This window comes from the organism of the source record quoted next, unplaced genomic scaffold (assembly GCF_019419815.1).
Source record: "Pyrus x bretschneideri cultivar Hongxiangsu unplaced genomic scaffold, Pyrus_bretschneideri_v1 Contig10, whole genome shotgun sequence".
Classification (NCBI taxonomy): Eukaryota; Viridiplantae; Streptophyta; class Magnoliopsida; order Rosales; family Rosaceae; genus Pyrus; species Pyrus x bretschneideri.
Window position 1 is genome coordinate 6,787,659 of NW_025999391.1, and position 26,014 is coordinate 6,813,672.

At 37.5% G+C, this 26,014-nt stretch overlaps 3 protein-coding genes across 5 annotated transcripts; 1 reads left to right on the top strand and 2 right to left on the bottom strand.

Annotated features, from left to right (window-relative positions):
• The first annotated feature begins 9,243 nt into the window (after window positions 1–9,243).
• LOC103928792 (polyubiquitin 3-like) lies at window positions 9,244–11,014 on the top strand. Its single transcript, XM_048591402.1, has 4 exons — window positions 9,244–9,735; window positions 9,846–10,426; window positions 10,524–10,635; window positions 10,748–11,014. Exons 1-4 carry the CDS (start codon window positions 9,244–9,246, stop codon window positions 11,012–11,014), a joined length of 1,452 nt encoding a protein of 483 aa, XP_048447359.1.
• On the bottom strand, window positions 10,940–14,828 carry LOC103928761 (glutathione gamma-glutamylcysteinyltransferase 3). 3 transcript variants are annotated; one of them, XM_048568099.1, is made up of 8 exons: window positions 14,597–14,828; window positions 14,341–14,497; window positions 13,679–13,917; window positions 13,358–13,521; window positions 12,954–13,005; window positions 12,396–12,623; window positions 11,644–12,150; window positions 10,940–11,127 (listed from the first exon to the last, which is right to left on the bottom strand). In XM_048568099.1, exons 1-8 carry the CDS (start codon window positions 14,669–14,671, stop codon window positions 11,089–11,091), a joined length of 1,461 nt encoding a protein of 486 aa, XP_048424056.1. In that variant the 5' UTR covers window positions 14,672–14,828; the 3' UTR covers window positions 10,940–11,088. The 3 variants fall into 3 exon arrangements, with proteins under 3 accessions (XP_048424056.1, XP_009336116.2, XP_048424052.1); XM_009337841.3 differs by lacking the exon at window positions 10,940–11,127 and adding an exon at window positions 11,167–11,431 and having other exon boundaries at window positions 14,597–14,827; XM_048568095.1 differs by lacking the exon at window positions 10,940–11,127 and adding an exon at window positions 11,519–11,575.
• A 547-nt stretch (window positions 14,829–15,375) lies between these two features.
• LOC103928762 (glutathione gamma-glutamylcysteinyltransferase 1) lies at window positions 15,376–24,447 on the bottom strand. Its single transcript, XM_009337842.3, is given in 9 exon segments — window positions 15,376–15,927; window positions 16,051–16,542; window positions 16,689–16,849; window positions 16,852–16,915; window positions 17,253–17,304; window positions 17,469–17,632; window positions 17,808–18,046; window positions 18,572–18,728; window positions 24,230–24,447. Coding segments are annotated over 9 exon segments (1,527 nt in total). The 5' UTR covers window positions 24,341–24,447; the 3' UTR covers window positions 15,376–15,840.
• Window positions 24,448–26,014: the final 1,567 nt, after the last annotated feature.

The window sequence follows — 26,014 nt, forward strand, 5'->3', positions numbered from 1 at the left end:
TTGTGCACCACTTCTACTGTGCAAGAGACTAAAGCAGAAGGATCAACGATGAGCCCGTAGAAGTCCAAAGGGAGAATATTGATGGCTACTGAGTGAATGGAAGACCAAAGTTCAATGATGGGAATCATACCCACAGCCCTAGCAAACACTACTAGTTTATATCATTCACATGATGTACAAAAAGGTAATCCAAATTTGAAAATTACTAATTGATTACAAGTTACAAAGATGCCGCACGGATTGAAGTCTCGGTTAGACTATCCATAGACTTGGCACTACTTGAACTGTTGCATGCCCAAAGCATGACAGTCCCCACATGGATTCAAGTTCCAAAAGGGATAATCCATGGACATGGTAATTTTAATATATCTCATGCTTAAAGCATGATCGATGTGTAGGTTCCAATGATTCAACTCCCTAGAAGTGGAGATTAAAAATCTAAGCTCTATAACACTCTAGAGGAGGTTATAATCCAAATTCTCAAGCAACTCATCTAATCAGAGATGACTGTCCTAGAAGAGACAATGTAAAGCACTTGAAGAGGCAACGATATCCAAAGTAATGAAATGCTTATAAATATGCATGCGCATGCACGTGAGATTTATGGGATCATGAATTGATGATTACCAATGTTAATTTTGGTTTTACAGAAGCTACTAAATTCATCAATGAGCTATGTTGATATTGAGCCACGTTCTTTTCTTCGTCGACAAAAGGCAAAACTATTGGCCAAAATGGAGAAAGGTAATTCCATTACAATTTATTAAGAACATGAAAAAATGGACCTATAGTACAAATTGTCAAATGATGTTGAACCCAAAAGGTTACATATAAGCATTTGTGATACAGTGAACTACAATTACATGACATGACACAAGGTTCTTAGTTGAAACCTAAAATTGTGATATACTTCTGTAAACATGGTTTCCTATTGTGAAACTTGTTCATTTAAATGAAAAATTATATATTACACGAAACTTTATGAGATGCCTGAAGCATTTCTCCATAAGTAAATCCCTCAAGTATACATGGAATGAAAGCAAGTTGCTCTGTATAAATTTCAAAGGAGAATGTGTCATGAAGTGTAGAAAATCCCTGAAGGATTCAATTTGCTTGAAAAAAGCCTTGGAAGAGTAAAACATAAATTATGTACTTAATATCAATAAATGGTATAAATTGCCTTAGTGACTACTATCATTATGATATTGTTGCAACATACTAAATCTCTTGCAAGAGTTGATATTAAATTGGGACTCCTGAAGAGTATAGAAAGATTATAAAGTGTTGAAAGGAACAATGCCTTGAGTTGCAAATCGAATAATATGCCAACACAAATCTTATCCATGATGTTTATGGTAATAAAAAACCATACGGATTGAAAATCATGAGTTGAACACTCAAGTGGTTAATTAATATTTGGGTAAAGTACAAAAAACTACATCAACTATTAGTGTCACGACACTTTCATACCTCATCTTTTAAAATTAACAATGTCATACCTCATCTTACAAATTTGTGTCAATGTTATATCTTCGTTAGCCTGCTGTTAATTTGTCAGTTAAATGCTGACGTAGCTTGATCTAAACCCCACTTTCTATTAAAAAAATAATAAAATATTAAAAAACTAAAAAAAAAACAAAAAAACAAAAAAACAAACAAACAAAAATCAAAACCTTTCGTCCTTTCTACCCCCTCTCCCCATCTTCATCTTTTTCCCTGCTTTTAATCTTCAACCAAAAAATAAATAAATAAAAATTTGAAAACCCATCAACCCCCAACCCCCCGAAGAAGAAGAAGAAGAAGAAAAAAAAAACCCAACCCAGTTCGTTCCCCACCACCCCCCCCCCAAAAAAAAAAAAAAAAAAAAAAAACCCAAATCCTGTTCGCCAGGCCGATTCCACGAGGGGTGGGTGCGGATGGTGGATCGAGGGGAAGATGAACTGGGATTTTTTTTTTTTTTCTGGGTTGCAGGTAGGGGAGAAGAGGGGGGGGATGGGGGAGAAGAGAGAAAGACACTGAGGGAGGGGGGAAGGGATGAAGTTTTGTTTTGTTTTGTTTGATTGTTTGTTTTTTTTTTTTCCTTCTTCTTTTGTTTTCTAGGTTGCAGCAGGTAGATGGGGAGGGGGGGAGGGAGGGAGAGGGGGGAAAGGGATGAAAGGTTTGGTGTTTTTTTCTTTTTTTTTTTTTTTTTTTTTTTAACTTTTCTTTATTATTTTAATATTTAAAAAATATTAAATGATTTTTTTTTAGTTTTTAATAATATTTTATTAATTTTTAATAAAAAGTGGGCCCTAAATCAAGCCACATCAGCATTTAACTGAGAAATTCATGTTAAGCTAACAGAAGGTATAACATTGACACAAATTCGTAAGATGAGGTATGACATTGTTAATTTTAAAAGATGAGGTATGAAAGTGTCGTGACACCAATAGTTGAGGTAGTTTTTTGTACTTTACCCTTAATATTTAGACACTAAGAAAGATCATTCATCATTGTGAGGGAAATGATGCATTGATATTTGGTCCAGATGTGACATCCCACATCGCCCAGGGGACTGATCCTTAAATGTAGATTCCCATCCTACCTAGCATGAGGCCTTTTGGGAGCTCACTGGCTTCGGGTTCCGTAGGAACTCCGAAGTTAAGCGGGAAGAGGGCTAGAGCACTCCCAGGATGGGTGACCCTCTGGGAAGTTGCTTGTGAGTTCCCAAAAACAAAACCGTGCGGGAATGGTAAGCCCAAAGCGGACAATATCGTGCTACGGTGGTGGAAGCGGGCCCGGGAAGTGATCCGCCCCGGGCCGGGATGTGACAAATTGGTATCAGAGCCTATCCTTGGCCGGAAATGTGCCGACGAAGACGTCGGGCCCCTAAGGGGGGTGGATTGTGACATCCCACATCGCCCAGGGGACTGATCCTTAAATGTATATTCTCATCCTACCTAGCACGAGGCCTTTTGGGAGCTCACTGGCTTCGGGTTCCGTAGGAACTCCGAAGTTAAGCGAGAAGAGGGCTAGAGCACTCCCAGGATGGGTGACCCTCTGGGAAGTTGCTTGTGAGTTCCCAAAAACAAAACCGTGCGGGAATGGTAAGCCCAAAGCGGACAATATCGTGCTACGGTGGTGGAAGCGGGCCCGGGAAGTGATCCGCCCCGGGCCGGGATGTGACACCAGAAATACCATATCTTAGTAAAGTATGTGCCTTACTGTATTTAGCACAATACATTGAATCAGATGTTACACTTCCTATGGAGCATAATACCAACAAATGGGTATTGTGATGAAATAAAGTTTATTTATTGATATCTCCAGAAAATTATGGGCATATGCTTGTTCTATTCCAAAGAACTTACTAATAGCCATGGTCTTATTGGGCAAGCAAAATTTGAATACCTCTCTAGCTTGCATATAAATCGCCCTGATAAATGATTGATATTTACATATGGAAATAGATTGATTCTGCAACGATCAAGGAAGTTAGGATCCTTTGCTGCATCTTCATATCTCTGAGAAATACATTTCTCGAAGAAGCTAGTCATAAATGTGTCTGGCTAATACTTACGGCCCATGTGAACCACATTCAGAAGCAAACACTTTAACTATCATGCATGGTATCATATTATATCAACTTAGTAATCAGTCATATTGACGAATTCGAAATCAAGAGGAGATACTCTTCAGGGGGAGCATAAAAAACAGATCAAGGATTTAACGAAGCAACCGAAATTGACATATGACCATTCATGGAAGAGTGTTGTAATGTCGTATGTGGATGGCCCACATGAATAGTTCTTTACTATTCATCTGAAGAAAAATAAGATGAATTATTATTTATGCACTATGTATTTAAAGAAATTTTGTAAAGTGAATAGTGTTGCTACATCATTTCGTTGGATGAAAACCTTTATAAAATGAGGTTCATTCGTTCATTGCATATACACAATTCAATATCAAAGAGACAGAAGAGACATAGTGAGAGTTATCTTCATACTTCTATTATTTTAGATAATGAGAGAAAGTACTGCTACTATCCCAAGGACGTACGCACACTTGCCGAACCACGTAAATATTGTGTCTCATTTACTTTATATTCCATAGCCCACATACCACCAATTTTACAACACTTGACAAGTTTTTCAAACATGCAAATTGGCATTGTTGACCAATAGGCTGTTTAATTTAAGTAAGTGTGATACCTATATATAAGAATCTTGCAACATGGGTTTGATTCTATAACACTACTATTACACTAGTGTGAGTTTAATATGTTGATATAACACTCTGAATTTAATAGATTGCACATGAGTTCAATCTATTGGTATCAAACTCAAACTTTCCAACTCTCTATAAGAATGATTTCTATATGAGTATTGAGTTCAATATATTTATATTACACTCATTTTCTCCGGCCTAATATGAAAGACTTGATATACATAATTCCAAGATAAATTTTCTTTCCATAAATAAGTTGGAGTACTATTTTTTTCCTTCCTACCCATTGGAATTGAAAAACAAGAAAGGAAGTTTTAACAAAATACTCCCGATACTATTCACTTCTAACCAAAATGAGATTTTTACTCTAAAAAGTCACTCATGGTACTATTCATTTACAACATATTTTTGTCATTTTGATTAAAACTCAAAGTTTTCAAATTTTTTTTTATGTTTTTTCCTAAAAAAAGAAAATCATCTTCCAAACTTAAATCTATGGCATTTAAAAGGTTATGCTCTCTCTCTCTCTCTCTCTCTCTCTCTCTCAACCGTCCATTCAATAGGACCATGAGGATGCATGGCGCATCAGAGGCAGATAGTCTGCCCTTCTGTTACCATGCTGTTCACATCTCCTTCTATTTATGCGGTCACGGTTAAATCACATCAACATTTTATATTCTTATTACTTTTTGTCTTATTATCTCTATTAAAAAATTAATATAAAATATAAACATGATTTAACGTGACCGTACAAATAGAAGGGGATGTGAATGACACGGTAACAGGAGGACTGACAATCTACCTCCTGGCGCATTATGCACCCCACAACTGCAGTCTTTGGGGACCTAGATCTGTGTAGGTGGTTAGCAATTTTGACTCCAGCTCTACGTTTTCCAACAGAGTTCTTAATTTGAAAAAGCACTTACGGTTCAAAACCTCCGATCGATGAAGCATACTCCACAACTCCTACTTGATTATTTAACATCTTTTATTAATTGCCTGCATAGATATTTTAGGGTTTCAGCTCTTGTTTAAGGGTACTGAGAGCTATTTACTACGAGAAAAATTAACAGTACTCATTAACATTAGTTCATAATACATTGGATAAAAGGCGTACTTATCCTTGGCTAAAGACGTGCGTAAAATGCATATCCGTGAAAGGCTAATAGTCATTTGCTAACCTCATTTTGTGCAGCTAATATCGACGAATGCACCTAAAAAGCTTATAGTAATCACGAACGTCCAAAATGGGCTAAAACAATGGTCTAACGAGAGCTATCCGCTACAAATAAAATTAACATTAGTCACTACATAGAGTTGAATAAAAGGGAGGCTTGTCAATAACTAATGAGGTCGGTAAAAAGCATATCAATTACAAATGAATTACTGCCAAATTTTTTTTTTTGGAAACTGGAAATATCATTAACCAGGGCCTAAGCCAAAGAGAGTACAGAAAGCCACATAGGGCTAACAGCATCCGACATGAAAGCAGAGAATAAAGGAAATAAACTACGACATGGAGGAGTACACGTGTCACCCTAAGACCCAGTTAACAAAAGCTAGCTTGGAGGGCATGGTAGCCCATCTTTGTTCAGAATATGGACAAATGAAGATGGGGGTCGTTGAACCTAGACTAAGTCGCTCATCTCCACACTAACATGCAACGCTACATAATCCGCCGCTTCATTTGCTGATCTTGGCACCCAAGACCAAACACACGAACTAAAGGCCTCACCAACCCCACAAATATCACACAACACCGAAAAGACCTCTTAAGATCCATGGTCAATGCATCCATTTAGCCATGATGTTATCTCCTTGGAGTCAGATTCCACCACAATACTATGGAAGCCCCACTGTCTCGCCATCACACATCCCTCCAAAAGACCCCTCACCTCTGCAGCCAAAACACTTGATGCACGGATCTTCTTCCTACACACCGCCAAGCACCAAGAGGCTGAATCCCGCATCACAACACCAATATGGTAGTACCCATCCACCCGTTTCCAACTAGCATCCACATTAACCTTAATTACACCTTGTCCAGGAGGAGACCAAGGGGTATTGATACGGACGCATGGACTCAATGAAACCCGCCCACCACTAACCCTCAAGCAAGCTGTGGCAAGCACAGTTCGCAATGGGGAGGGTTGCCATGAGTTAAAAACCGCATCATATCTTGCCTTCTAAATGGACAAGTAAATGCAACGTATGACATGGTTGTCCTCCTATCCTCTACTGGTCCCGTGTGACCATTCCAATTACGTTGGAACCATGAATGGTGTGTAGACACCGAATCACTATCAAAATTAATTGATGTCCTAATATTCATGACACATCACTGCCAATTCCAGCCTTTTTTATTTCTCTTCTATCGACATCTAATTAAATACTAGACATGGCGGCCCCATTATGTATGATTCTGCCGGTGTACACACCTCCGTACTAACATTTACCAGATCTTTATTATGGATTTTTTTTTTTTGATAAAATATTATGGATTACTTCTAATAGTAAACATTTTTGGTGATAAGTGCTTTATAAAAGCACTTTTATTAAAGCACATCAACAAATTTCAGTTGTTTTGATAACCACAATTTAGATCTTGAAGAAGGAAATATAGGCAGTGTCCTAAAAGTTCACGTTTAGACGGCGCTAGGCAGCTGACCACTGTCATAATTAATTCTTAGACGTTTAAAAAACAAGAAAGGCACCTAGACTGGCCTAGGCTCCCGTCTATTTCGCAGACAGAAAATAGACAATTTTTATTTTGTACTTTATTTTTTCGATACATTGAAAAGGGTTTGTTGGATACTTAGATGAACACTTACTATATGTTTGTTCCCCATGTTTTTAATATGTTCTAGTACTTTTTAACTTAGGGAAATTTTATTGGAACCCATACAACCTATTTCTACACCCAACTTACTCTCTACACCCATATTAATTTTAATTAAACCATCAATATCTCCTTGAACCCAAATTTACTACCTACGCTACCCTCATAAACCCAATTCAGTATGTAAGTTTATCTTTACACCCGTTGAGTAAATAAAAACATAAAATGAGTATTCTACAACTCATTCAAGACGTAAAGAGAACAATATATCTTACATATTTGTCTCACGCTTAATCCTTCTTTTGCTACATATTTCTCGTTGCTTTTTTTCTTCACCGAACCAAACCAAGCGTTGATGTATTCAAAATATTTTTAATTTGCAAAAGTTTAGGTATCATGTGGGTTTCTTTCGCACCTCGTGCTCCGAACAAGTTTATTGTTTCGACGAGATTTTAACAAGTATAATTACCCAGTTCAATTATTGACTTCAATAATCCTTAATTTCAATTTTATGCTCGAGTTATGGCTATTTCCTCTTAACAAAAAAGTTTGGTTCTGACATATATTTATTGGGACACTATCACTAAAAAAGATGATTAGCCATATATATGGATCTTTGTGGCAGAGAAACAAAATACCAAGAAATACATCATCCACCTTTATTATCCGTGATTTCAAGCTTATTTGCAGGCAGTATACAACTGCTACTAAAGCCTAAACAAAAGAATTGAAATCAAATAAAAAATTAACATAAATTAATTCATATTTTATTTGAATGATTTAAAACTTCAAAATTATTATCTATCCGTCAAAAAGAGCTTATTTCTCTCGTTGACAACGTCTTAGGATTTTAGCCAAAACAGAACGTAAAAAAATTATTGCGTGATGATAAGGTTTAATTATTGGAGGTGGGTTTATTGATAACATTTTTATTTTTGAATTAATTTCATCTTGTACTTGATGGTAATTAGACAATAGGGCTAAGAAGACAATTCACAATTAAGTTTAAGTTGGGTGTGAATTGAGGTTGTTTGTGTTCAAATAAAATTTCCCTTTAATTATGTCGTTTTATTTTGCACTTTATGTATTCCAATACAATTATGTATTTTTTTTAGGTATAAGTAGACATTTATTTATATGTTATATAATAAATTAAGTTAAAATTAAAAAAAAAAAATTAGACCACCTCCTAGGTGCTAAGTCCTTGCTCGTCGGTCCGACCAACACCTAATGTCTTTTAGAACTTTGCATGTAGATGTCAATATGCAATAGATACGATTGCAGCCAGCTCAGTTTAGAGGATTGATTGAGTTTATTGTGTTTGATCTTAATTAATAAAAGATTGTTCTAAAGTATAAATAGTTGAGCCTGTCTTACACAATGTAATTAAGATCATTTTGTTCAGCCAAATAGATAAAAGCTTATGTTTTTTTTCACACGTGCTCCACATTATTTAATTTGTGTTATTTTTACCACATGTTAGGTTTGAAAATTCATCACACATAAGGAGACATTAAGAGTATGCATCACAAATCGAAAACGACCTTGCATGTGCTTATAATAGGTGGACTACTTATCATGGTGAAACCTCAACTTCCTTCAATAAATACTTTTCTAGGAGATGCTTCTGAAACTTTTTTTGTCAAACACAAATAAAAACGTATTTGGTTGTCGAAAAACACTTATAGCCCCTCCAAAATATCGCAAACAAACCCTAAACCTCAGTGTTGGGAGGAAAAATGGGCTTGTCGTGCACAGTTATTAGACGCACCAAGTAAATGATGATAAAACAAGCCTGGCTGATGTGCCTCAATCCAACCCTAAACCCTTTTTATCCACTCCACTATCATTAGAGGAAAAGGGAAGAGTTTGAGACTATTACTATAATTTAGGAAAGGGGGAGTTTCAACTTTAGAACGCACATAAATAGAAATCAAACTCTTCTGTCAAACTCTCTATCCACTAGGTATTGGACTACATGCATAAAATCCTAAACCCTAGCTGTTTTGCGTTAAACCAGATCTCATCGGGAGTTGTTGTCATACTCTTGTTTGAATTATAATACTTGTATCCCTTCTCTTGTAGTTTAATCTTTGTCATACACGGATTCATAAAGTAGCATTATAAATATCAATGACCTGCAAACTCGCTCCATTCATAGAGTGGTTGTTCTCGGCTACATTCTATGCAGTCTAATGACAAACAAGATGAAGTTCAGACCCTACGACATACTGGTCAAGAAAACGTCCGACAAAGATATCATTATGTTCAAATTGAAGAGTTCAGATACTATCAAGCATCTCAAGGCCATGATCCAGTGCGTGGAAGGCATGCCGGTGGAGCGACAAACCCTAGTTTACAATGGCAAAGTGCTGGATCGTGACAACGAAACCCTAGCAGCGTGCAATGTTGAAAGTTGGTCTACTGTTCATGCAATCTTTTGTTCTGAGAAAATTAATCCCAAAGTTGATGGTGTGAGTATCCATGTCAAGGTGCCTCGCTGGGGACCTGTTTTGGTGGACGTAAAACCGTGGTTTACTGGCCGGGAGATTAAGGTGGTGACAGGGAGCGTGGTAGGGTTTGGTTTGGACGACTTCGTGGTGAGCCACGGTGAGGAGTTTGTAGAGGATTGCACGAGGATTAGTGAGTGCAATCTCAATAAGAACCTTCCTTTTACGTTGTTGCCGGTAGGGTATAGATTTCCGATTATCGCACTAGATTTCCGATTATCGCCCATGGTTGCGGTTGGGAAGAATTGATTTCGGTGAGTGAATCGGATACTGTTCGTGATTTGAAGATTGCTGGAAAGTTTGCTGAAGTGCAACTTGACAAACTATGGCTTTTTCATGGTGACCATATGGTTTATCTTGATGATGATGAGAAAACCCTAGGGTTTTACCATGTGAACAAGAGATCAACAATTTGGGTGTTCGGTTCTTCTTCGAAACTGTCCATCAAAATGCCGCAGGTTGGAGAAACGATCGCGCTTAGCATCTACAAGGTCAGTTCCGTAATGGACATCAAGCAATATATTTGTGAGAAGATGGGGATCCCATGTACAAGTCAGAAACTTTTTTACAAGGGGCAGTTGCTTGATGATGCTGAGTGCCTGAAAACCTACAACATGGAAAGGAATTGTGTTGTTTATGCAGTTTTTCGGTGTGGCGATCCAGCTGAAGAAGTTGAAGAAACCGACGAAATAAGCTTAACATTTCGGAAGACAGAGAGCAACTCGAAAGAAAACCTAGTGAAGCACTCCCATTTCCAAGAACCGGAAAGAAAACCAGACCCAAAACCAGAGTATGATGAGGATTCATTTGAAATCAAGTTAAGTACTTCGCATACGATTTTCGATGTCAAGGTAATAGTTGAGAGCATGTTAGACCTCCCAATTTGTGACCAACAACCTTACTGTCACGATGAAATGCTAAAAAGTTATATCGGATTGCAACGTTACAAATTGGTACTTTTCCAGCTCTCCATTAACAATCTACGTCCGAACACCTGATGTTACCGCACTGGGACTTCCAGCTAAGAGTTCGGACATCATTGACGATGTTTGGATTCCCCCACCAATGATTGAAGACGTTAACGGGCAGCGATGTCTCTTCCTTGATGGCACTCGCCTCATGGGCACGAAAACACTAGCTCAGTACGGCACAGTCAGGTGCTGATTTATTGTTAGACTGTCTGGTGCAGATCAATGTGACGGGGCCAAACGGTACAATCACTAAGGTGGATGTGAACCCTTCCCACATAATCAAGGCAGTGAAAGAGAAGATTGAAGAAATACGTGGCATCCCATATGGGATACAAAGCCTTACTTATGGTGATGAGGAACTTGACGACAACACGTCTATAGGGCAGTATGAGGTGCTGTTCGGCAGTCTATGGGCGCTAAGGTGGAAGTTTTCTCGTAGTTCTTGGTCGTTCTTCTGGCCTTCATACAACGCACTGCACTGCTGACTGGCTTATCATCCTGAGCACGTCTGCTACGAGTAGCAGGAACCCGAGAATGCTGTGATTTTCTCTAGCTTATTTCATTCAATGTCTTGTTTTAGGTTTACAATCTCCCCTCCCTAGTATCGCAAATAACCTTTCAGTTTATGCTCTGGATATTGCCAATGTAAGTTTATTGGTAAATCTTACAACTGAATGTTAATTAGGATTAAATCATAGTACAATTACATGAAAAAAAAAAATTATTATGTTCACCAAATCGTCCGAAAAATTTCACTCCTTTTGTGTTTGATTTTGGGTGTATGTGTGTTTTATGCTTTAAGAACTTAAGCATAAGAAGAGAATACACATCTTGAAAGAGATACAGCTCCATTATCACTTATCAGTCATGAGGAAGCGGATTTGCCGTCGCAAGTAGAGAACCTGCAACGGGCATTCAAACCCTGAGTTATCAAATCTAAGGTCTGTGCTTCTTACTCCGTGTGTGTCGTAAATAATTAGGTTCAAAGAACTCCAGGCTAGTCCCTAAAAGAGTGCTTTTGGGTAAATTAGGTCTTGGGTGCTAAACTGATCAAACAATGGAGAAAAATCAGACTGGTAATAATTAGTTGAGGCTCCAAAGAAAGAGAATTTACCTCCTCTTGAAGCAAAGTTGGTAGACAATCGGGTGATATGAGGCAATTGATTTCTGCCAGTAGCTTCTCTTCTCTAAGGCCAGACCATGTTTGTTGAGGCAGAGCCAATAGAAGTACTGTTAGAACATCACCTGTAGATGGATGCATCCCTATGCAGCTACCTTGAAAATAAGAACACAAGCTGCTTGGTTTGGTTTGACATGAGGGAACCAGCATCTCAACTGCTTGTTCACCGCCATTTGTTGTTACAGTCCCCGACACCACAGTAACGGGCTTTTCACCATTGCATTTCAAGAGTTTCACGTCAGTTTGCCTACAGCACGCTCGATCAAATGAACTGACACTCCCGGAAAATACTTGTCCTCCTTGACAACAAACATTGGCAGCAATTTCAGGCAATGTATCTTTACCACCTTGTGATATGTCTTTACAGATTGATTTAGAAGCCAACCATTCGCTTACGTGTCTGAAGAGTTCCGTTTCTCTTACTTGTTTTAATACCTCTTCCTGAAATGCCAATTAGAACCTCAAAATCACAAATCCCCAACTATGTATTTCTTTTCATTTCAAGTATAAGAAGAAATGGACGGGTATAGAATGTCATAAATCTAACACTCTCTTTTGCTTATCTGGAAAAACAAAAAAAAAAAAAAAAAAAAAAAAAAAAAACAGAAGAAGAAGAAGACAGGAACAGAAGCAGAAAACCAGAATGCATGCATGAAAACATGAATAAAGAAAGGGCTATAACAAACCTTGATAGCGAGCCTTCCTTTTTCCTCTTTGTCTAAGCTCAGAGTCCCATCCTCTTGTCTCCGAACTTCGGCAACCCATTTAATGAACTCTCTCAAGTCAGCAGGTGGTGATTTGAAGACAACAGAGATTACATTCTGAACATCTTTTATATCTTCCGACTTCAACAAGAGAGGAACATCTTCTGTTAAGTACTTCGCAATACTACTCCAACCTTCATGTCTGCAACTCTGGGGACAATTTCACAGTTACAATAAGATCTAATGTTTTATGGCAAGTGGAAATAGAATAATAAACCAAAAATGTGTAACCACGAAGGATAAACAAATATCTATCGTGGAGAAAGTTTGCAATAGCAATGTATATAGAAACAAACAGTGTGGATTTTGTATTCATCCAATTTTAATCATATCTAAGTTCATCCGAAGGTCTATTTGCATTCACCCGAGTTTAGTCATATCTAAGTTTTTCCACAAGGATACAGTGTAATTCTGAAATTTTCACATGAAATATCACAGGAACTAGGTTACATAAAACAGATCGGCCTACAAGAGCAATACCACAGTGTAGAGAATAGACGGGCTTCTGTTAAGCCTTGAAATGATCATGTACCTGAAAGAGTCAAATTTTAGAATGTAAATGGTTTGCAAGTGAAGTAATCAATAGGAAAACGATAAGGTCCCCACCGTAGAATTTAATACAAAAAACTACAGCCTATGAGTCTATGACCCATATGAAAGGTGCACTAACAACTACGAATTAAGGGAAGATATTATACAAAGACAAAAAGTGAGCAAGAAATGCTACTGCAGTTTGAACAACAAAAGTCTATGATTATAAAGACCTGAACCCCTTTAACCCCAATAATTTCATATATGGAACTTTAAAAGTCTATGATTATAAAGACCTGAACCCTTTAACCCCGACAATTTAATATATGGAACTTTAAAAGTTAAGGGCATACCCCCGATGATGTCCAGTTGCTTCATCAATAGTATTCATTCCCTCCCAAAGAAGCGAAAGGGGAACCCAATGAGGAGGATATTTGAATCGAGCAACATCCAAAATGAGAACCATATCTGTTCCAGCGTGATAGCCACCAATCGGTGAAAAATGACCACTTCCAGTCTGTAACCAGATAGAGCAGTGCTAATATGTCACTAATGATCACAAATACAACTCAATGATACAAGATAAAAAAAACTAACTCAATTTCCTAGATATGCAAAGACAAAACTTCAATGTGGAGACAACTCAGTGGTAGAAAGGACGAGTCTCACAAAACCTGGTTAAATGCAGCTCTGTGGTAAGATGTGATGACATGACAATCCTCTGAAGAAGTACACGAAATGACATGGTTACGAAATTCATCCACCGAACTTTCATAGGTTCGTAATGCCTTGACCTCAGCGCCGTTGCAATGCGCCAAGCATGCAACTTTCCCGAATGTGATGCCTTCGGCTTTGACCTTTGCCAAAGGCTCACAGCAATCCAGCATTGAGTCATCAAACCATCTCCATGGGCCTAAGCTCACAAAAAGTCACAGGAGATCAGGGAAATAAACAAAAGACTCGTTGGGACTGCTTATCTAGGTAGCACTTTTGCCGTGCTTTATCATAAACATGTCAAAAAATTTATTACAAATCCATGTGATTCTATGAAAAGCACTTGAAAACTTGAAAGTGTTTCATGAAGCACCTGCTAGTTCAACAACCAATACTTGCTTTTAAGTTTTTATGCCAAACTTAGTCAGACACGTTTTTTATTGTCAAAAAGTACTTTTAGCTATTCAAGAAGCAGTCTCAAACAAGCACAAAGTATACGCCCTTATAATCCAAAGGGCATTTGGAGCACCAGAATTGAACAAAACCCTAAACCCAAATCCCAATTTAGCTCTAAATCAAAAAGTACATTAGGGAAATTGGGCAAATTGAGAAAAGCAATCACCTTTCCATTTTCTTCCGGGATCAATGGCGAGGGCGTTGAGGACGACGGCGAGGGTGGACAGCCCGCAATAAGCAGGCTCCGACTGCGTTTGGTAGTAAGAGATCAACTTGAAAAACCCCTCCATGGTTCCATTTCCAAGAGCTTCAGTAAATAACTTCTGTAAAATGATAAAATTAAAATTCACATTCACACAGAACCAACCAAAAATACCCAAATGCAATTCATTCTGTTCTAGAGAGAGAGGGCGGCAGAGAACCTTTCCGTCTGGGGAAGCAAATTCGATTGCAGGAGGAGAGGGAAGCTCCCGGCGGTAGAGGCCGACCACCGCCATTAATCTCGAGGTGGGAATTCGATTCAGAAAGAGGATTCGAATACGAAAGCGAGAGTGAGTGGGATTTGGAGCGTGAGATTATTCTCGAGGAAAAGTGCTTTTCTTCAGCTTTCGGGCTTTCAGCAAGCAAATAATATTCCGTCCTTTTTTTTTATTAAATTTTGAAAACACCGTTGTAATTCGTTGACCGTTTATTTGGGGTGGGTGACCAAAATCCTCTTTTTGAGTCGGATCTCTTCCAAGACTCTTCCAAGAACGTAAAGCTAATTTTGTGCTTTTTTCGCGATGCAGATCGACGTGCCGTTTGCGTTGGTGATCGCCCCATGTTTTCAACATGGGAGCCCTTTGGCTTTTTTATGCGCCAATGTTAAAAGGAGAATTCGATACTAAATTATTTGAAAGTTGATGGCTTTAACTATGATTGTCTTGTAAGATACGAGCAACAAAAGAAATTCACATTATTACAATTGTGACCATATCATTGGTCAGAATAGTCATGACATATGATGATTAACATGAGATATGGTGTTTTTAAACCACAAAATTATCGATTTTCATTTCAGTTGTAATCATAGCCAACCGTGGTTAAAGATGCAATAGAAATAAGTAAACATATCAATTACAGGACTCATACTTACTTTTAGCATTTGAATTAATCAAATAAGAACAATTTAAAAAATAAACAAGAACGTGCACAGACAAAATACGTGCGAAAATAATTTACCTCACATATCACCACTATATTTATACGAGCTCTTCAAGTACATAGTATGTATAGCATCAATTGAATTTGCAATCCAATTCATCTTTGCACCTCAATTCTCAACAACTCTGTGACTGTGCGAGTAGAGAGTCAGACCAAACTGACACAAGAAAATTGGGTGGCATTAGATTAAATTCAACCAAAAACCACAGTGATCAAGAATCTTGATCATAAAATACAGTGCAAACATCCCAACATCGGTATTTCAGTTAGCACGCAACTCAGCCAGCGGCTTCATCTGAGGGAAACAACCGGCTCTTCACCATGACTCTTCTTGATCATTCAATTCGGTAATACATATAGCTTTCTGCAGTGCCTCTATCTATCCGTAACTTGATAAGTAAGCTTTTTTTGGCTTGATGTCCGTTGGCGATAATAGGAAAATCAGAGTAAACATGAGAGAAGTCTAAGCGAGAGGAGAGCCAAGATCGTCATCTACCCTATCCTCCTGGCATTTCTTGAGAAGGTGGAGCTGGCGTCGCAAGTGCAAAACCTGTGCCAAGCCAGTAGGTAATGTTATAAAATCTTTGAAAGTAGGCGCAGATTCAAATTATCTGATCAAAGACGCAAATTAACTGGAAAAATTAGCTGAAAACTACAAAATATTTAAACTTACCTCTTCTTGAAGCAAAGTAGGAAGATTTACAGTGGAAACAAGGTTTGATATTTCTTTTGAAAGCTTCTCGTCTTTGATCCCAGACCATGTACCTGGGGGCAAGGCCAGTAGAAGTGCTGTTAGAACGTCATTGCTAGCAGGATGAATCCCAATTGCACAAGAACATCCTGAATTTGTTTTTGATGAAGGAACAAGCATGTCCATCTTCTCCTCGGTTCCACCATTTACCACTGTCCCACTCACAACCGTAACTGGCTTGTCGCCATTTGCCTTGAAGCATTTCACACATGTTTCCTGACAGCAATACACCCCCGAGAAGGTAGAGTTCCCCGACAAAATTTGTGCGCCTTGGCAGCAAACGCTCGCAGCAATGTTGGGCAAGTTTTCTTCATGACCAGAATATAAGTTTCCGCAGCATGAATGTGCTGAAGATAATAATTCTGCCACGTGTTTAAAAAGGCCAGTGTCCTGGACTTGTCTCAGTACCTCCTCCTGCAAGTAAAAACTTGGGTATTGAGATTAAAACTAGAAAATAGTTTGGGGTTCTTAAAGATAAAAAATGGGACGATTTTATGCAGGACAAGGGAAAACAAAGAAACTGAAAATAAGTAAATGTGAAGCTCTAGACGACAGATCACCTTGACAGCAAGCCTAGCTTTTTCCTCTGGGCTTAAGCTTTGGCCACCATCCTCTCGTCTCCGAACTTCTGCAACCCACTTGATGAACTGCCCAAAATAGGATGGAAGTGACTTGAAAACAACAGAGAGAACTTCTTGAATGTCTTTCACCTCCTCCGATTTAGAAGAAGAGGAACATCATCCATTAAGTATTTTGCAACACCAACCCAACTCTCATGTTTGCAGCTCTGCAACAGATCCCAAAGAGAAATAGATAAAAATCTCCAACGATCATATAATAAGTAAGCAATCCAAGATTTTTTATAACTCCAGCACACAAACATAAATACTTTTGTCAAACACAAATACACAGCATATCAGAGAAATGGCATACAATAATGATAATTTAACAAATCACAACACATCATACAGGCAGAGGTCATATTCATTAATACAGGAAAAGTATATAAACAAATTAATAAGCTGCAGAGAAAGACATGCACACTCAGACAACCAAAATTAATTGTGTGCTAGTGTACCGGAGAGTTCAGTTTGGGTTCGAAGTCATCAAATTGCCAATCATACCAGAGTATAAAGTTGTCCTGGCTCACTGTGAGGCCTGGATATAAGCATGAACCTGCGCAAAAAATGGAATTTAATAATTAAGAATGTTGTTAACATACACAATGCACCTCATATCTAGCAAAAATATATAGAAATTGCTTCTGACATGCATATCCAATATAATTGGGATAGTATCTAGTATAAAGGTAATATTCACTAGCACACACGAATGCATACCCTCTGCGTTGTCCAGTAGATGAATCAACATTATTCATGGCATCCCAAAGAATTTTGAGGGGTACCCAATGGGGAGGATACTTAAAACGTGCAACATCCAAAATAAGCGCCATGTCTCTTTCAGCATGATAGCCACCAATTGGTGAAAAATGACCAGTACCCGTCTGCAGTAAAAATTTGATTTATACTAGTCAATACCTGATCAGCTTTCGAAGAACTCGGGAGTGTGACGCGGGGTCATATAAGCAGAATCCATAACTGAGATAATCATCAGTATAGTAGAATAGTATTGACTAATGGTTCCACCAAAGAAAATGTAGAGCAGAATAGTAATATAACCTGTTTGAGAACTGATCTATCGTATGATGAGATCACATGACAATCATCAGAAGTAGAACATCTCAATACATATTTACGAAACTCATCAATTGTGCTATGATTTGTGCGAAAGGCTTCAACTTTTGCTCCAGCACAGTGAGCCAAGCAGACAAGCTTCCCAAATGAGATGCCTTTTTCCTTGACAGTCTCCAAAGGCTCGCAGCAGTCTAACATAGATTCATCAAACCATCTCCAGGGTCCTGTGAAAAAAGAACTCTGTGTTAATACTTATAGATTATAGGATCTCACTCCACAGAAAATCACTAAACAGAACATTTATTATAGTCAGGGCGTTTGCAAACTAGGTGGAGGAAATAATGAGAGGCAACAACTGCTATAATGTGTAATGCATTTTATACTGCGTAAAGAATAGCAAGGAAAAACATCATACAATACTAAAGTGTCACACTAGTAAGAGCTAACCAAGAGCAAATTCTTAAATCCACCAGAGCTATGCTTCATCATTCTAAACATATACTCGATAGGACAATAAAGCAATTAGTCTAAAACAGTTTTATCATCAACAGCTCAGATTGTAATGACCTGGACAATTTCGAAAGTCAATCTAGTCAGAATTTATCCAATAGAACTTAAATGGATGCGATTAACAGGATGACGAATATAACGAAACTTGACTTTGTCGATGAACTTTAAAATGCCATTCACTAGCTGGTTCAACAGAATGATACCTCAATGATATTAGCTGATAAAACTTAAAACCTTACCTTTCCATTTCCTTCCGGGATCAATAGCAAGGGCATTCAAAACCATGGACAGGCTCGCCAATCCGCAATAAGCGGGCTCGGATTGTGTCTGGAAATAAGAAATCAACCTATAGAAGTTCTCCATAGTTCCCCTCTGAATGGCTTCAAGAAAAAGCTCCTGCAATTCGAAAACCATCAAATTTAGTAACCGAAAAAAATGGTTCAGAACAGAAGCACATCACAAGCAGGAAAATCATCCACTCCCTAGAAAAAACACAAGAACAAACAATATAACTTGACTTAATTAACAACCTGCTACATTCCCAAAAACACAGGCAGCCAAACAAATGTTGGATCATACATACACTGAACTCAAAATTCTTACAGAAATTTAACCTCAAACAAAAATTGGGGAAGATGACATATTCAGATTGTATTATAGAAAGGGTATCTACAGAAAAATTAAAGTTTTAAGCTTTAATGCTAAATTTTAAGCATCGCCAAAAAATATTGGGGGAAATTAAAAAAAATGAAAATTTTGAAGAAAAAGTAAGTAAAGGGGTGGGGAAGCTGCATCTGAAGGTTGCACCTTTCCCTGTAAGGAAGCAAATTCGACTGCCGGAGGAGAAGGAAGGATTCGTCTGTACAGCCCCGCCATAGCCATGTTTTTATTTTTTAATTTTTTTAACTAAAAATTAAACAAATAAAACGAAGAAAAAAAAATTGTGGAAGAAAAGATCTGGGTAGGGCTGAGAAAATTGGAGTGCCAACGTCAATGAATTTTCAAATTCTCGATTTGTCTGGTGCATTGCTAGGGTTTTGGGTTTTGGATTTTGGATTTTGGTTCGGATCGGCGTCGTTTTGGTTGGAAAATTCTCCGTTGCTTTCGATTAGGAAAGGAAACCCGCGTAATAAAGTATTTTGGGTTTGGTTCTGAAATGATTTTTTTTCCAAATGAGTATAAAAAAATATTGAGCTAAAAAAAGATGTTTGGTAAATATTTAAAAATAGTTTATTTTCATAATTTTGAATAAAAAAAGCTAAAAACGTGAAGCAGTAAAAATGAGCTTATTCTCATAGAACAGCAGAAACTATTTTTTTTTTCAAAGCATAGCAATACAAAACCAATCCTAAATCTTCCAATCAATAATCAAACAACAAAGATAAGATTGACGTTTTCTCGAGAAGGGGTTGCTATTGCAAATTGAGAACTTTAACGAAAAACTACCAGTATTATTCACTTTAACGAAAAACCACATTTTTACACTAAAAAATCAATTTGATACTATTCATTTTACCATTTATTTTGTTCTTATCGTTAAAACTCAAAGTTTTCAAACTATTTTCGTTAGTTTTCCTTTGCAAGTTTGGTACATCCCAATCTGTGATTTTATTTGACTTTAAAATTAGGAATTATTATTAGCATTTCAAAAATCTCATTTGGCACTCCAAATTTTGTATAATTATAAAGAAAAATACACTTATGAGAATTGTAGAATGAAATTTTTAAAGTGCTAATAACAGTATCCTTAAAATTAATATGTTAATTAAGTGAAAGGAATTACGTGACATCTAATAAGTTAAAGACATTGTCCTTCTGGGATCTTCGATTACATCAATCGCTTCTAAAAGAGTAGGGAAATCGAGTTAAAGATAAATGAAAGATTCAATTTTTTTATGCAACCTCAAATGGGAAGTAGCAAAAGATTATGTTGTAAAAGAAATATTACTGATTTGGCTCTCCTCGTATCGTATACACAAAAAATTTAATATTAATTGACTTAAACCTTCTGATATTAAATAATTATTTAAGATGTATAAACTTTTTAAATATGTAATATTTTTCTAAAGACAATATCATAACACGAGTACGTTTACCAGTTAGAATGTTTCACTCCCAACTTATTGCAACTGATATTCGCATGTGATGCAAAAATTCAAAAAATCAAGTTGACAATGAGTCAAAATTATCTTCAAAACGTATTGATTGATAAACAAGTGAATGATTAGAATTTTCTTTCAAGATTGGATTTAAAATTTGGTTTAGTAATACCTAATCATCCAAAATTTGTATGAACTCAATCTATGATAAACAAGTGAATGACTAATTTACCTATTCATATCGAAATACGGAGAGAATGCATTTCCTGAGAGAAAATTGGGTTGGGTCAAGCTTTTCAATTTCTTAGTATTAGGAATTTTTAATTCGTATCTATTTTAGGTTACTATACTTTTTTTTGAGCGCTTTTTTGGTGATCGAAAAGACAAACACACAAGTTTTTTTTTTCTTTTTTTCTTTTTAAAAAAAAAACAAATGAAGAGTTTGATGTAGGGTTTAAGTGGAGAGTGAGAATAAAACAAACCAAAATCAAACAAGCTCTGTGATAGCCCGTCCCTAAAAAGTATGGTTTTTATAATTTTAATACGTGAACTTACGAAATTGCCCTATGGGCAAAGCGTGATTTTTCAAGGACGTATGTGATTCTTGTATATTTTGTCATGATTCTTAACATATTCGGATAAAGCTCGATCATACAGACGCGTAAGCACAAGTAGAAGTGAAATTGGGGTTACGGTTAAAGTTTTGTTGAGTGGCGAACCCGAGAGGTACTTTTGTATTGGTTACCATTTATATTTTTATAATCTTTGTATTAATATCTTTTCGTTATTTTAAAGTGGGAGAAGAAGAAAAAGAAGAAAAAAATGAGAGGAAATGAAGAGAGTACTCCCAGGAACTTGGAGAAAGAGTGGTCGAATGGGGAGTGGAGAGAGGAAGGTGAGTGACCAACTAGAAGAGGGAAACAGGAGGGGAAATGAGGGAAAGGGATACATTGGATCCCTTTACCCGGTTTTTCCATTTCGGGCCGACCCGACGACACCATTGATTTCGATGCATTTTTTGGTGGTTCTCCGGCAAATTAAGACCCCTCATCACTTGGAATCATCCTAGAATTCTTCCCTCTACCTATTCCACCCCTGATTGGAGAAATTTTGGCTTTGAAATTGGGAAATCTGCACCATGGGTGCCGTGGGAACCTTTGCTCGCGATCTACCAATTGTGAAACCATCTCCTTCAATTACTATTACCAAAACACCTCCCTAGAACCCAGGAGCAAAGCCCAAGCAATGGTGGAGGCATCGGAGCAAGTTTGGAGGTCGAATTAAATCACACCCAATTCTAGGGTTCCGGCGGTTCGTGGGTAATTTCATGAGTTTTCTGGCCAAATTGGCCTTGGGCGCGGGTATAAAGTCTGCTTTACTCTTTAAGATCTTCATTTCTGTAAATTTTAAGAATTTTTAGAAATAGTTAAGTTTTCCGACGAGCCGGGGCGGCCGACCGCCACCCGCGACGGCTGGTGCAGCGGCGCACGGTCAGGAAGCCAACATTGTGTTTTTATGCAAACTTGTTATTGTAATTATGCTTTTGAGACCTAATTGTTGTGGTTTGAATATTAGTGTAATTGTTGTATATGTTGGATTAAATGAATATATTCGGATTTGGTTTGAATTCTGGATTTGTGAGCTATGAATGGCTTGATCTCTGTTTAGGATACGTAGGCAGTCTAATGAGACGTTAGATGTAGCCATACAATATTTGAGACAAAAGCCTTGTTTGGGAAATTAAGCAATGTGAAGGAATTGGTGAAAATGTGAGTTTTAACTTTATGATTTGGTGGTTAATGTGGTCATAAAACAGTGTGTGAGGAATAGAGAAATTGAAGTAAGGAATCATAAGTATTGATATTCAGTTAAGCTAGTGTTTAGTTGGGCTTGTCACCGATAATTATTCCCGAAAATAAATAGTTCGGGAGTAAGTCGTTATAGATTGTGCATTTTATGCCACATTATATGTACATATATATATATATATATATATTTGAAAGCACTACGATATGGTTAAGTTTTTGGATTGCATCATGGCATATCCATAGGTATATTATTGCACATAATTATTGTGAATGTTTTGAAGTACAAAGGTGAACGCAGGATGCACATGTAAGTTAAGGTGAGTATATGTTGTGAAATGTGAGATGCATGGTTACGTTTACATTTTATTTGAAATGATTGAGTTATGGCATGACTATATTTATGTTTTAGGCAACTCCGACCTTGTCGTATAGGTTGCAATGATAGGCAACTTCGACATTGTTGTACATGTTGCTTGTGAGTCGTACATGCCATATTAGATGCATTTAAAGCTCATAAACCTGCACCCCGGTGTTAGTGCTCCTACTTGTGGCCAGGGCATAGTCCTTCACGTGATGTTCACCTTCCGCACCTTACGCTCACCTTGAATCCAAGGTAGGTGCATAGGCCTGTCGTACATACCACATTAGGTGGTTCCGACTCGTAGGTGACCCGCGATTATTCACACAGTCTTCACATGATCATAGCACTTGAGCATACTTATTTACATCTAGTCATGTCATACAGAGCACTAGAGGTGGTTCCGACTCGTGTTCAGGGATATTTGATGAGCTATGGGTGAGTTGTACAGGTCACTATAGATGACTCCGACTTACGTGCTTGCATTGATTGATGAGATATGAGTGAGTCGTATAGGACACTATAGGTGACTCTGACTTACGTGCTAGCATGGATTATTAATCACCTGATTATTTATATTGCTGATGAGATGTTGTATCATGGTAAACTTCTGGATTTACTAATAGTATACAATTGATTTCATCCTTATACGTAGTATGATTTTCTGGAAAATTATATAGGTGTCACAGCGAGGGGTTATTACTTTTGATAAGTGAATGATTTTTTAAAAGCTTTGTTTTCGCACACTCACATTTTCTATTTTTGCACCCCTCCAGGTTCTAGTAGTAAAGTTTCCATATCGACGAGGATTCGTGGCATTTCCCAGTATAGGTGATTTCTTATGATGGTATAATTGTTATCTTACGTTACTGTACTCTACTTATGCTCTGTATCACGTGTGTATGGGTCCATACCCGTTCACCGTGCACTCGTGTATTTAGGCACTTCTAATTTTAAATTTATTCATAGTTTACACACTATCACATTTTATGGCTTCGTCACCTTCCATGTGTTGGCCAGCACAGCTTTATTCGGAGTCCTAGTGGACATTCAGGGTTGGAGTGTGTCAAGCTTGATGTGTACTATTAAGATCACTCGATGTTACGGTGTGAATTATTATGCAATAAAGTTTCAAAATAATGTTAGTAAATGTATTTTATTTTGCGCAATTCTTTTTTTATTTTAACAAGCGATATTTCTATATTTTTTATTTACATTTCCCAACCAAAATAAATATTTTACATCTCATTCCTCGGAGAGCTCTCTAGCCTTTAAGAAATGTAAAATGAGGTTCTAACACTAATGTGTTCTAACACACAAACACTAATGTGTTGTGTTCACACCTCATGCTTGCACTGAGGTTCTTAACTATGAAAGCCATTATAAGAAGGAACCCAACATAATAACCCTAATGTGTTCTTACACGGACACAAATAAACCTATTAATTAACCCTTTTGTTTTATTTAAACAAGCAATACTTTTGGAGGAAGAAATTGAACACAAAATCTCTGTGCAATGGTAGACACCCTTAACCATCGCAAGAGCTACATGATACGTCAAAGCGTAACGCAAACTTCAATCACGAAAAGACGATTTATGCAAGAAGTAGACACTAATAAAGTGACACTGACCTTGCCCTTAGAAGAAGAGAACTCAATCGCGGGAGGAGAAGGAAGAGGTCGTTTGTAAAACCCATTACACATGGAAATCTGTTCACTTTTCTTCTGGTTCAACCCCACCATTTTGTTTATCCTGTGAAGAATATGGCTACGGTTTTCGGTGACAAAATCGTTAGAAACTGGGAGGAGAGAAAGGAAGGAAGAAAACTTGCTTCCTGCGATCACTTGGTTGTGGAGTTTATGAGGAGCACGGCACGAAGTAGTACGTGGACTCTTCCAATCTTTCTTGACGTCTTAATATTTTCTAGTGCATGCTCCCATCAATTATTCAGCAGCCTTGGATGAGAGGGAGAGATGGAAAACCTAACGGATTACAATTGCTAAGTAAGAATCAACATTAAATCATAACCATATGATCTTCATCCAAGGGACAAAAATAAACGCTTAGGTGAGTTTAGGATGAAAAAGTTAAAAATGAAGTCAAATCCGATTGAGACAAGCAATCTATTAAGAGGGCTGATAAATCCATCCCATTATCCTATTTTTTCACCCACATTTTAATGAAAATATTAGTCACATGTTTATCCTTATAGAAAAAGACTTTTAAACCCTACCCCTTTTCTCTCCCCCCACCGTCTCTTTGTGCGTGCCCTGTGGTTTTCTCTCTCTTCCGTTTTATCTCTCCCTCGGCTTCAACCGCCACAACCAAAAGTTGTTGTTGGTCTAAAACTTTCTTGTAGCCTAGACCGCAATAGTTACCTATTGCTGGAGAAGGCAAGAGACTAATGACCATCCAAATTTCAAAGGAAACAGTGAGCTCGTCTAAGATTTTGCCCTTGTATCATTTCAATACCAAGATTGGGGATTTTGGGTTGAAAACAGAGGCAGAGGATCAGAGGAAGCATGGGAGATTAAGGTGGTGGAGGAAGGGCAAGGAGAAGAGGAGGAGAAAGAGAATGGCAGAAGGAGAAGAGGGATGGGATGATAAGGGGAAAGAGGGTTAGTTGTCCTTCATGGGCTACTCTTTCTTCCCTACTTGGTCCTCTTGACTTGCAACCATGGCTACCAATTAACGCATTTGGTTGCTACAGGAAGTTTAGGGAGGGACTAGGGGTGCAAAGAATGAAGGTGTGGTGTTGTGATAAAGGTTATTTTAGGAATAATAGTGGGTGGGAAAATACGGTTTTAGTTTATTATTTTTTTATAGTGGGTGAAATTATAATGTGGGTGAAAAATAGGACAATGGGGTAGGTCTATCATCCCTCTATATCAAAGAGGGAGGGAAATGGATCCTCTCCGGATCCCTTCTTCCTAATCCACAAAGTTCGAGGATCCAGACCATTGAAATTTGATCCAACGGCTAAAATTATTATAACTTTTAAAGTGGACCCCTATTTGTAGCCGTTGGATCAAATTTCAATGGTTCGGATCCCCAAACTTGGTGGATTAGGAGGAAGGGATCCAGAGAGAATCCTTTTCCAAGAGGGAGAATCAAACTCAAGATGTCGAATATACAAATGAATGTTCTTTAACCAAATAAGCTACAAGTCTCTCGTTATAACTGCTATGTTTTTTATGGTTGAATTGAATACTTAAATTTGGATTAGTTGTCATGTTTTTACGTTAATGAGCCATATCTCGTCTAAGTTCTTTCTATATATAAATGATAGAATAATTGACACTAAATTCATTTAAATTACGAGGAGAAAATATCAAACACGGGACATTGAGTGTAAAGATAAATGCTCTTAACCAACTGAGTAATAAGATAAACCCATCTAAGTTTAGTGATTGTAT

Coding starts and splice junctions, on each gene's coding strand:
- LOC103928792 (XM_048591402.1), top strand. CDS start 9,244: ATGACAAACAAGATGAAGTTCAGACCCTACGACATACTGGTCAAGAAA. Junction 9,736..9,845: donor TTCCTTTTACGTTGTTGCCG/GTAGGGTATAGA, acceptor CGTGATTTGAAG/ATTGCTGGAAAGTTTGCTGA. Junction 10,636..10,747: donor CCCCACCAATGATTGAAGAC/GTTAACGGGCAG, acceptor TGTCTGGTGCAG/ATCAATGTGACGGGGCCAAA.
- LOC103928761 (XM_009337841.3), bottom strand. CDS start 14,671: ATGGCGGTGGTCGGCCTCTACCGCCGGGAGCTTCCCTCTCCTCCTGCA. Junction 13,522..13,678: donor ACAGAGCTGCATTTAACCAG/GTTTTGTGAGAC, acceptor ATCTGGTTACAG/ACTGGAAGTGGTCATTTTTC. Junction 12,624..12,953: donor CGTCTATTCTCTACACTGTG/GTATTGCTCTTG, acceptor AATTGTCCCCAG/AGTTGCAGACATGAAGGTTG.